The sequence below is a fragment of the Orbicella franksi genome, chromosome 12 (assembly GCF_964199315.1).
Source record: "Orbicella franksi chromosome 12, jaOrbFran1.1, whole genome shotgun sequence".
Lineage (NCBI taxonomy): Eukaryota > Metazoa > Cnidaria > Anthozoa > Scleractinia > Merulinidae > Orbicella > Orbicella franksi.
Genome location: NC_138156.1, coordinates 23690276 through 23702674, shown reverse-complemented (window position 1 = coordinate 23702674; position 12399 = coordinate 23690276). Strand labels below are relative to the sequence as shown.

The 12399-nt window shown below is 39.4% G+C and overlaps 2 protein-coding genes across 3 annotated transcripts in view; both read right to left on the bottom strand.

The window, feature by feature from the left end:
- Positions 1-7270, bottom strand: LOC145463125 (uncharacterized). Of its 2 annotated transcripts, none has more exons than XM_081446842.1 (2): positions 6836-7270; positions 1-4167 (listed from the first exon to the last, which is right to left on the bottom strand). In XM_081446842.1, the coding sequence occupies exons 1-2, from the start codon at positions 7225-7227 to the stop codon at positions 966-968; spliced, it is 3594 nt and encodes a 1197-aa protein (XP_081302968.1). In that variant the 5' UTR covers positions 7228-7270; the 3' UTR covers positions 1-965. The 2 variants fall into 2 exon arrangements, with proteins under 2 accessions (XP_081302968.1, XP_081302969.1); XM_081446843.1 differs by lacking the exon at positions 6836-7270 and adding an exon at positions 4482-5701.
- Positions 7271-7979: 709 nt separating this feature from the next.
- Positions 7980-12399, bottom strand: part of LOC145464242 (XK-related protein 8-like) — a 7506-nt gene continuing 3086 nt past the window's right edge. The window contains exon 2 of the mRNA XM_081448075.1: positions 7980-11996. Within this exon, the coding sequence (XP_081304201.1) occupies positions 10928-11996 (1069 nt within the window). The 3' untranslated portion in view covers positions 7980-10927. The remainder of the gene's footprint in view (positions 11997-12399) is intronic.

The window sequence follows — 12399 nt, the reverse complement described above, 5'->3', positions numbered from 1 at the left end:
AAATCGGTGTCATATCACCTTTTATTACTAACGGTCTGGATGTATATCTCGGCGGTGAAAGAATAAGATAACACTCTAATGTATGTCATAGATGAAACATTTTAGAAATGTCTGGATGAGAATGAGTCGAAGAACTGTAACAGCAGACGACTGAGATATCTCAGAGTCTCAATTCTCATGAATGCATGGAAACTTTGGAAATTTCGACAATTGAACCACACGATTTCAATTAAAATTTACACGCCCTAGGTAACACTTATTTTATAAAATAAAAACGTTTGTTTGTAAGTGTCCGAAATAACGGTTATGTCTAATTTCTCACCTAGGAAAACTCTAAATCTAAAAAAAATACAAATGAGAAAACCGTTTGTTTAGATGACTCAAATAACGCTTAAAGCGAATACGTATGCTTATTTACCATGTGACTAGCGAAATCAGTTCTGAAGTCCGGTCCGTCTAGAGCTTTTTTTTCAGGAAAATCGTCAGTGAAGTTGACTGGCACATTCAGTCATGAGACCAGAAATTTTAAGTTACCTTTAATATATACTTTTGAAATACATAAGCAAGCAAAAACTAACGATACAATGTCCCGATGTTTCGACGACCTTATGACGCCACTATCAAGGAATGAACAAATGAGAACGAGTTCAAAAGAGGTAAGACCTGTAGATTTACAAAAATGAAGTTAAGTTAGCCAAAGACTGTTGCGGTATATGCTGTACATCAAACAATTAAGACCGCGTTTGAATGTACAAACAGATTCGATCCGCGCTAAAGCCTCTGTCTAACTTAACTTCATTTATGTAAATCTACAAGTCTTACCTCTTTTGAACTCGTTTTGACTTATTCATTCTTCGATAATGGCTTCATGAGGTCGCCGAAACGTCGGGGAATTATATCGTTAGTTTTTACTTGCTTAAACATATACCCTCCCTTTTCTTGTCACGAGATGGCAGTCACCTGTATTAAACGTAAACAGATGAACTTCGTGTGCTAATGAAAACCTCAGACTGAGATCTCCGCTGCTGACGATCTTCCGCTGTCCACATTCCATTCTCATTTTTGACCAACGGCTCACTCGCTTCCACTTGGCGGGCAGAATTATTGACGAAATCATAGGTGTGTCTTTTGTTGAGGACAGGAACAAGATCTCTTCCACGTGTATTGTTGCGTCCGTCCTTACCAAGTGTAGGATTAAGAGAATGCTTTACTCGACTTGTTATAGCTTTCTCGGAAGCTAAATTGTTCTCAACTACCGGCCTATATTTACTTCCGGTTGAACGTATAACATCTGGAAGACTAACCGCTTTTCCGTGAAGCTCCTTTCTCCTATTTCCACTATATGATCTCTGACCTGTACAGTTTGAATGGCGACTTCGATTGGGCAAGCTATCTGCAGACACTGTCGAAGGTAACTCTTGCCGTCTACCCGAAAACTCACTTTCATGGAAAATTTGAAAACTTTCATCTGAAGGTCCACTTTCGGAAGAAAGTCTCACAGATGAGAATTTTCCAGGAGCCAACTCCTTCGATAAAAATCTTTTCATGCGCTTTCGTTTCAAGAAGTTCTCTCTGTCAGACACCGTTCTGTGTTCTTGAAAATCAAGCATAGGAGCACTTGAGCCGTCTGTACTGCAGCTTAACTCACGCTTCATGGTACTGCAGTCATCTTCGCTTTTCTTTTGCAATTCACTTGTATCGTGAGTCGGCAAGGAAGGCTCCTCGTCTTCAGGAATGCAGGCATTTAATGCAGCCTCAGTATTAAGTAAGAAAGTTTCCTCCGTGTCTTCCTGTATTTTGGCCAGACGATCAATCGAACGCCGAAGAGAACCGTACTTTCCTGGCTTCAGTGTGGTGACAACAAAGTTGTCGAACTCCTTTCTCTTCGTGCGCTTATATTTCCTGTCTCTTCGTCTTCGAGGGGACCTGGAGCTCTTCGACAATTGCGAAAAGTCAAACGTGTGCCGTTTATTTATTTCATCCGGAGAGGACGGGACACCACTCGCCCCAGTCTCTATCTCGTCACACGAGCGATGGCGATTCCTTCTGTAATTGCTGTCACTACTTGCGTCAGTGGACTCGCTTTCGTGTCCATCCTCTTGCTCGGACACAGACTCTTCTCTTACATTACTCGGTTTACTTTCAACACTTTCTTTGTCCTCGGATGACACACTGTTTCCTGCTTCCCTGTTCCTCTTTTTCAGATTAGACAGTGGTGATGACGGAGCATCCATTAACAATTCAACCAAGTCGAGGCTATCGTCGTCCGAGTTTTCAGAAAATACAGACAACTTTTCTACTGCTTCACTCGCCTGGGCTCCTGTAGAAGTATCCTGAAAGGTGTTTATGGCTAAAGCAGGGAATTGAGCATTAACTCTGGAGGCCTGGGGTGTAGAAGGTTTTGAATATCTATCTTGGTCTTCAGGAATATTGGCTTTTGCTGGCGAATCCCGCTCATCAGAAAAAATTCCTTCATCCATTGCCCTAAGAGTGATGTCATCAGAAAGCGTTTTCTTAATATGAACACCGGAACTGCCGGGACCCTCATCGGCAAATACTATGCTGTCCACGGAGCTTCGTGAGCTCTCGGATGATAACGAGATGCAGTCCGAGGACACGAGACTGTATCGATTACCAAAGCTCAACGAGCCATAGTTGATCTTTTCTGTGTTGTTCTCCTCCTCGGCGTCTAAAGAAGTGTCGAAGCCAGCTTGCTCAGGATGGAACCAGCTAATGATCTCTCCAGCAGTCGGACTTCTTGGCGACGTATATGTTATGTCATCGTCAAAAGCTAGTCCCCGTCTAGTCTTAAAACTTTTCTTATCTCTATCCATCTCGTCTGGTTCTGTATTTTCCGTAGCAGCATCCGTCCGGTCCGCTAATCTGGCAGAGTGATCAGGGCACTGTACACTATTTAGCGTTTCCATGTCAATCTCCTTTAATGTCACGAGAGAAGAGTTTGAAATTGAATCTCTCGGACTCATTACCTCAGGAGTTGCCCCCGTCACCGTGATTCTGGGTACGCGACTTGTGACCAGCGGATGACTGGCCATGCCTATGGGCCGTGCGGGTGTACTGTGAACAAGGATATTAGTAGGAGAAAGGTCTGGATCAGAGGCAAGGTCATGTGACCCCGTGCGCCCAAGATGGTTCCCATTTACGTGCAAGCCTTCTTGTACAAGCTCCCATGATGGAGTGCGCGGGAGAATTTCCAGTTCCAGAGCAGGGTGGTGGTTCTTGCTGCGGTTCACGTTACTTATCAAACCGTCAGCTCCATTCTGCTCAAGTACACCATTTCTCTGTCTTGATCTTCGTACACGACAACACCAGCAGCAAACCCAAGTATAAGACACTTCTCCTTCGAGATCAAAACTTCTTTTTTGGAGAAAGATTCCTTGAACTGGCAAACTGGGATGATAGAAGCGGTAGTAGACCAGCATGCAAACTATGCCAAAAACAAGCCCTCCCCACACCACACCCAAGGCTGTTATAGCCATTATTCCACGGAATGTTCGGTGAGGATACCACATGGATACGAACAAGGAGTTCTCGACTAAAATGATGGAGTAGAACAACACAACACGCTTCCTTGTCATGCCTTCCCGTGTGTTGAAAAAGCAAAAGATGTATATGAAGCCAATTACAGCACTGAACAGTTTCTCCCGGTACGGATGCTCGTTCCCGTCTTCATCTGTGCAAAAGCGAGTTCGCTGACATATTAGCCACATAGTCATGATAATCCAGTGTGCACCGACGGCAACAAACAGCCACTGCTTAAAGTATGACGCAAAAAGAACCATGGCAACCACACGTGAAGACACCACGGAGATGCGCCATAGCACCTGGAAAAACAAGCCGGCTGCTGAGAGTACGTAATCTTGCTTTCTGAAGTCCCTTAACGATTTACTGTAAGCTAGTATGGCCCAGATCATGGACACGAGAGAACAAGCGGCGGCCAGAGCGGTTAGCATGTCATCTTTCACCCGCAGGCGTGGTCGCTGAAGTAAAATATAAAGTTGAAGAACAAGTTGAGGGGCAGACTGTAGGAAGGCCTGAAGAAGTCTCAGCATGCTGATGTCCCGCCATTCGGCCAGAAACGCCGCAAACTCTAGAATAGTTGCGTTCTTTCGCCTCGCTTTCCAGCCACATTTGAGGACGTTCCAGTATCTAGAAGATTGAAAAGTGTGTCTGTTATGTTACACTATAAATAAAGAAGGCTGTAAACTGCGGAGTTCACACTGAATTGAGGTGCGTTTCCCGAGGGATCTTAGCCCAACATTTAATTATTACTAGTACAAACCTGAACGATTAAATGTCTACACTGATACATATGATGTACAATCCTGGAATGGACGCAATCAGTGTGGTCTGAGTTGATCAATATACAACTGAATTTTGACCTTTTGAATTTGAGTGACAAGCTACATATTCAACTAGAAAAGGATAGGTTTTCAAAGTCGAAGGTGAAATAAGCAACTGACCTGGAAATTCCAGCTCTTCGCGTGGAATTTCCATGTACTGGCAATCGAGTTTGCGACGGGAACTAAGAATTTCTTAGCCTGCGAACAGGCTCCCGGCGAGGACGGAAAAGAAAGTCGGCGAGCACGAAATTGAAGAATCCGTTCACGGCGGAAAACCATAGAATTGAGCTAGACTACTCCACGCTTTCTCCTGTTATGTTTTTTTTTCGTCCGTCATCCCTCGCAAAAAGAAAAAAAAAACGGTTTTAAGAGAAAGCAGGCTATTTTGTTTGGGTTTCGCCGGAGCAGCGGAGCCGTGATTTTACAAGTCAAGGTCGAAAATCACGACTCAACAAATCCTGGCTGGCAAAAAGCCACCGGCTTTAGGTAATCAATATTGCTGCTTTATATACGAAAAAACAGCTTGTAATGTGAGCAATATCACGCATGGCTGCAGATTTAAGTTATAACTGTCAACAAATGTCGGTGGAATATTTGTTCAAATGAGACTAACAGACTCCGTTTTTTAATTAACCGAAACAATGTTTTCTTGATGACATGCTTGATGTCCTTAATTAATCGGTTTAGATAAAGCAGTTTTTCTGTGATCAAGATCTTTATCTCAATGGGGGAACAATTAGCTAAAGAAAAGACACCGAACAACAAAACGTTGTCAGCCGAATAATTGCAACCTTTAGCAGAAATAGCCCGTATAAAAGCTTATCACAGACTATAAAATGCCTCCTACTTAAGAACAACTTAGGCGCTGAAGAAAACTGATCAACTTTCAGGAGATTACAAGTTGCGACAAGTTTATTGGAGGGAATATTGGGTACGTCTCGTGGCATTGCTTGCTAAAGTAGTAATGTTTTGCTGCCGAAGAAACCAAATGAATAAAACATATCAAACAGTATGACAAGCCATGGCAAGCCACTCTATCCGACAAGAAACTTTGTTTTTGGTGGTTAGAGGTTAGGTACAAGAAGGGTATAGACAATAGATAGTCAAAATAAACAAAAAAAACTAGTTCTCATAAAACAATACAAGTGACGCGCAAACCAAACCAACATAATCCGTCAAAGCATATTGAAGATACGAATTTGCATTCAAATCATCCACAAGCAAATTAATAAGCTTCCATATTTTGGGGCATAATTATAGTCTCGTTGTGTGCGAATATTCACGAATCGGATGTGTGGTTCACCTGTAGAATTCTGCGTTTGAATAAAGCGGAAAAGAGTTCGCAAACATTTCTGATAACATTTCTGATAACAAGACAAGCAGCAGTTGTGAATATTCAAATTGACCTCCATTGGGAAACTTAATGATATATTTGGATGATAAGGGAAAAGATCAAAATCTGCATACGAAAACATGAGCTATAAAAACCGGCGCTTACTGTCCGTGACGCTGGAAAGCCAAGCATATCTAAAGAAGTCGTTTAACTTTAGTTATAAAATTCGCCCTCTCTTGAATAAAAACACTGGAATAAAATTTGGTAGATTATAAGCCAGACATTTGGATAGTTTAGCCAGTTCAAGCTGGGTTCATTATTACAAGACGCCAAGACACTAATTCCATAATATATCGCGTGGTGCCTTGTGTCCTTTGAAAACACTTTACTGACGCCTTGTTAGAAAAACACATAAATTACGCTGACATGTGAAGTTGTAAGTGAATAAACAGAGATTAATGAAAACCTTGTATTGTAACGTAACGTGAAAAGTTCATGATGAACCGATTATTTACGTCTGACCTTCGAAATGATGATCACTCTGAACAGTCGATCACGAGGGCCGGTTGCTAAAGGTTAAGCTTATATTTTCATTCCTTGCTTTTCAGGAGAGGGAGCAGATAAATTCGTCTTGGGAATTCTGGTCTATTTACTGAATTACAGTATAGTTTATCTTAGTTAAATACAGAACACAGATATGATGTTGTCCTCGAAGTAAGCTAAACTATCCGATCTGTTCGGACAAAAGCCTTCCAACACTCGCAAATCGAAGAAATATCGCAAAGGCAGTGCTTTCGTCCAAAACGTTTCATCGCCTGTGTAGTACCTTTACTGACAGATTACACCTTTAATTGTCAAACATTCGTCACAGTGAATATTGGGCCAAACGGGTACTATAAAGTTATCACTTGGACAAATAAGAGAAGTGATAATTGCCATGGCATATTAAAGTCAAAGCGAAAACCACTGAAGTGCTACGGAAATTCTCAAGACGCGCGGGGTTAATAGGTTTCCGATAAAAGGAAATGAGATAACAAAACAAGACATCACCGCTCCTCGCCTCTGTAGCTCTTTGCGATTCAAGATAATGGAAGGATATGAAACGTGGCTTGTTATTGTAATTATCAAGCTTTGTACCTACCTCTGAACTGGTCCCAGGTGAAGGACATGTAAAATGTATGTGAAACAGTGCTGTCTTTTGCCATCTTCCAAAAGCCACTTAGCCGAGAACAACTGCATTGCAAATGAAGCGGCTAGTAAGAAGCCAAGTGTAAGGCCAAACCACCATAAATCTTTGTCCCTGTAATACTTGATACATACAAGTAGGTCAGATCCGATGTCCGCTACAAATGTTATGATGGACACGAAAGTCCACAAGTCGTCGGTGTAGTGTGTGGTGCGTCCTTCGAAAGGATTTTTGGAGTCAAATCGCTGCTGAGTTGATGGGATGTTTGTCTCTTCCGTTCTGTTTTGGGATGGTATGTTTAGAGTTGTTCCATTGCAACTTCTCATTGTCACCTCTTCGTGCTCCATTACCGCGCGCTCTAGGCTAGGATAAAATTTCCAACGGCGAAAAGTTGCGACAAATCAAAAATTTGAGTACTTGTCAGCGGCTTTTCAAGAAATAAACATACCGTTATGTCCCAGCTACCAAAAGTCGTCTTATTAAGCATAGAATTAGAATGACGTCATGGAAGCAGCCAAGTTGTATTTTTTATATTTATTATTTTTATTGTTATTATCATTATTATTTTTTATTATTTATTTAAAGTAACACGTCTTAACAAATTACACGTATCACAAATTACAAAAATTTCAATAACAAAGTAGCTATTATCATTATTATCATTATTATCATTATTATTATATTATTATTTTCATAATCATGAAAATATTATTATTATAAATATTATTATTAATATTATTATATTATTATTATCATTATCATTATCATTATTATTATTATTCTATTGGGCTCATTAAAATTCTTCACTAAAACTTTACATGAATATTAACATAATTTTATAAATCCCTTTTCTAAACCCTTGGAATGAAGTTAATGAGCAATATTACAGGAGAACGTAACAGCAAGTATTACCAGAAGAGATGAGGAAGAGATGTTAACTAAAACCAAGTATTACTTGTTCAGTTCATGTTAGGGTGGGAGTCAAGATACTCCAATTTCCCTACCCTTTCATATATCTCAACTTGTAAAATCCCGAGGCTAACCTTTCATATACCTGAAGCCTGAAAAAGGTATCCCTTTTGTGCAGAGCCTCCTTTTGTAGGCTTTTATAGGGAGTATCCCCAGGTAGCCATATAAGACATATTGCACTCAAGACGGGAATTAGCTCCAGTTTGTCGTTTCCTAACCCTAACCCTAACCCTAAGGTTATATTTTCCTGCCTCTGAGCCTCCCTTTATAGGCTTGACATCCTAGACCACTTTGGTAGAATTTCGATCTCGTTTGGTGTGGAGTTTACAGGGTGTCAGTGTATGAACTGTATTTTCTAACTCAAACTTATAATATTAGGACTAGTTGCTCTTAGGAATATTTTATATTTTAATTCTGAATTTATCTTAGCGAATATCGTAATTGTAAGTAGTGTTATTGTAAATAGTTGTGCTTTTCTGTCATGAGCCCCTGGCTCGGGAGATTGGGCAACCACTCCCCACCTTTACGACTTAAAACAAAGTTACCTTACCTTATCTTACCTCAGCCTAGTGAATCATTAGGCTAACACTTATAATGGCTTATGTAGCATAAGGGTTATGTTAGGGTTAGGGTTGGAGTACTTCTACTCCCCCTGGCCCTAGGTGCAGAATCATTGTAAAATTTGGTATCTTGCCCAAGAACACGACTCTGGCCAGGCCTTCAACCCTGACTGCTCAAATTATCTGCAAACATACTAACCGTACAAATCTCTCTATATTTTGGGTGGTAGCTACAGGGTTAATGCCTTCTACCATGACTTTACTCTTACACTTTTCTTCGCCATTTTTAGCCACGTCCTACAAGAGTACACTTCCACTATTACGTCACTGTGCTCCTTCTGGTCATTATAGCAAGGTTATTTTGTTTTTATGATAATGGGATACTAAATTGTTTATGTTTTCTATTTTCATGACACTTGACACTTTGTTTGTGAAAATAGGTGACATCAAATAGTTTACCCTGTCACTATAGTGGCTCAGATATTCACTTCCATTTAGATCAACTGAACTAAAGATAGTCAACCAAATGAATGAATATTACCAGGACAGTGTAAGTGGCAATTGAAATTTCACAGACATTTTTCTTGGGAACCTTTGAAACATCACCCAGGTTCAAGGCCTCAGGAAACAACAGCGACAACAACAAATACTACAAAATACCCTTAATATCATAACTTGTAAGAGGAAGAGAACTTTTGTTTTGAAAGAACTAATTCTTTATTGGGTATTAGAGATTGATCAAAGAGTAACTTCAAAGAAATTCCTCTCATGATCTAAGTGAGACACTACATACTGGCCCTTGTTAAGGGAGACAAAGATGTGCATTATAGCATAGTGAATCATTAGGCTGCCGCTTATCGCTGGCTTATGTTGCATTAGGCAGCTTGGACTACTTCTACCCCCCTCAGCTCTGGGTGGTGAATCACGGTGAGATTTCATGTCTCGCCTAGCTATGAACATGACTCCAGCCAGGCCACTTTTAGACACTACTAGCTGTGCTCCAGCTGGTCATTGTTAATTTTAAGAAGGCTCATCATTAAAACTGTAGACAGTGATGAAAATACCTTGCAACCTAGTCTGGGGCAAATGGAGTACAAAAAGTAAGTCAGCCTGACTGAATAAAGACAGTCTAGGTGAAAAGAGTTTGGAAACATTAGAATGCATATTTCTTAGAATAATCTTCATCAACTCTAGTAGACTCACCTAATCAATAATAAAATGGAACCTGTCTGATTCACGTCACCTGGTCTGTCTTTACTCAGTCAAGCTGACTTAGATGTCATACTCCATTTGCCACAGACTAGGTTGTAAGGTAATTTCATCACTGTCTACAGTTACTAAAGAAATTTAATTGGTAATCTTAGACTTCTTCTTACTTAAGGAACAGACATTGAACTCAGGCTGTGGCTTAATTTTCTGGGAAAAATTAATTTATCATCACTTTTAGGAATTTGAAAAAATAAAATAAAAAGCAGAACCCTAAGACAAAGAGCTGACAGGTTGAGAGATTTTATCTATTTCTTACTGGTTTCATTCTTCACCAGGATCTAACTTCTAGAATTTCATACTTCATTTCATTTCATGCAAGAAAGCTACGGAATGAATACCCTGCAATCAGACACGAAAATAACTTAATTACACCCAAACAGATTTGATGACATTCTTCTATCCTAAGAATATACCTCAAGCACAGCTTAGAACAGAGGTATGTACACAATTTGGCTGAAATTGTCACTAATTTAAATTAAATAGATAGTTAACACCACACAAAAAAGCACACTTAACGCCAAACTTGGACAGATGTGCTATAAAGCAACACAACTCCTTGAGATTGCTTCTTTTACCTTCTTTTTGTAAATCATCAAGTGCTTTTTTCTATTTAGTCTCATATGCAGCCATTGTTGAGATGTTAAAGATAAACATTACATGATGAGCTATGACTATAACTACACCTTGAAATAAATTACACAAAATTAAATATTTTGTAATAAAAACTCAATAATTAGCTTGTTGTAAAAATAGCAATGATTTGAAGCTGTCACAGCAAAATGACCTCTTATGGGCTTTGAGAACACGAGAAGATCACTATTAATTCCAAAGCAAAAAGGAATATTTTTTGGATTAATCATCAGTTTCATAACACACAAATTACCATTCCATATTTGTTATGAAATTCAAAACATATCAATCTTGGACAAATTATCCAATGAAGGTCAATTGTTTTTAAATAACTCGACTGTTGTTTTATCAAAAATAATATTGCTACCAATTTATCTGTGAAATTGTGTGCATTCTGACAAATTGTTGCATTTTTTGGCAACTTGTAATAAATAAAAGTATTCTTTTGTAAATTAGTGAAAGAACTGAACAATAAATAATAAATTTGCTACTAATAACTTATATTAATCTTCACATTAGAAAATATTATTAATATTATATTATATAGAAATATTATACATGTGATACATGTATTATGAAACTAACTAGCCACTTCCCACAAGAAAAAACTTTTAAAACACTACAACCACTCAGTTCTTCGATAATTGTCTTGAATTCCAGAAATCACTCCATTAGTGTCCTGCTCCCGGCTCAATGGCGTACGTGGTACAAGATCTACATCCACTCGTAAATTTCCATGTGAACCAGCTTGTGCGTTTCCTCTTAGGTAAGGTCTTTGACGGACAACTACTGAGCATCTTTTGTCAGATTCTTCAGGGTTCGCTTGCTTTCTTTGGATCTCACAGCAGCAGCACCAACAAACTGTAAAGTGTTGGTGCTCTTGCACATCTAATTGTGTCTTCTTGACACAGATCCCTTTCACAGAGAGGGAAGGATGGTAAAAACAGTAATAGGAAACCATACACAGGAGTCCACATGCAAATCCTCCCCACACAATGATAAGTGCCGCAGTCTCAATGCCTCCATACAGTGTCCTGACTGGATACCACATCACTATAAACAGAGTGTTCTCCCCAAGCATGATGACATAGTAAGGAATAACTCGAATACGAGTCATGCCTTCTTTAATGTTGAAAAAGCAAAATATGTTCACAAAGCCAATCACAGAGTTGAATAAATACTCACGGCACAAATGTGTTTTTCCATGCTCATCAACACAAAAATGAGTTTTCTGGCAAGCAAGCCAAACTGTCATAATGAACCAATGAACACCTACAGCCACAAACACTCCTCTGGTGTAGTAAGAAGCAAATAGAACTAATGCCACAACTCGAGATGCCACCATGAACATGCGCCACATAATTTGAAGAAAAAACCCAATCCAGGAAATGGCAGTTCCTTTCCCAAAGAAATCTCTAAGAGCTTTGGTGTATGCCACAATTGCCCATGCAAGAGATACTAATGAACTTGCAGCAGCAATGGCTGTGAACAGGTCACTCTCAATCTCAAATTCCCTATCGTAAGCCATGATATACAGTTGGAGAACCAATTGGGGAGCAGATTCTAAGAAGCATTCAAACAGTCGCAGCATGCTGATGTCCCTCCATTCTGCCAGGTATGCTTCATAGTCACTGTCACTGGAGTTTGCCTGACGAGTACGCCATCCAGCTCTAATGACTTGCCAGTACCTAAAAAGATGTCAAACAAACAAGCCTGGCTATGATACATAATGGCAACAATAACTAATAATACTAAATAATAATGATTAATCTGCATGCAGATAAATAAATCACTTGGCCAATAAATCAATCAGTCAATCAATCAATCAATCAGTCAGTCAATCAATCAATCAATCAATCAATCAATCAATCCATCAATCGATCGATCAATTAATCAATCAATCAATCACTCAGACAGTCAGTCAGCCAATCAACAGATCAGTCAATCATTCAATCAATCAATCAATCTATTGGCAAGACAATTTTTAACACATTAACAAAACAAATTTTACTTCTTTTCATAAATCCAAGGATACGGAAAATACCCTTACTGACAGGATCAAAGTTGAGATGAAAGTGCTTACAGCTAACT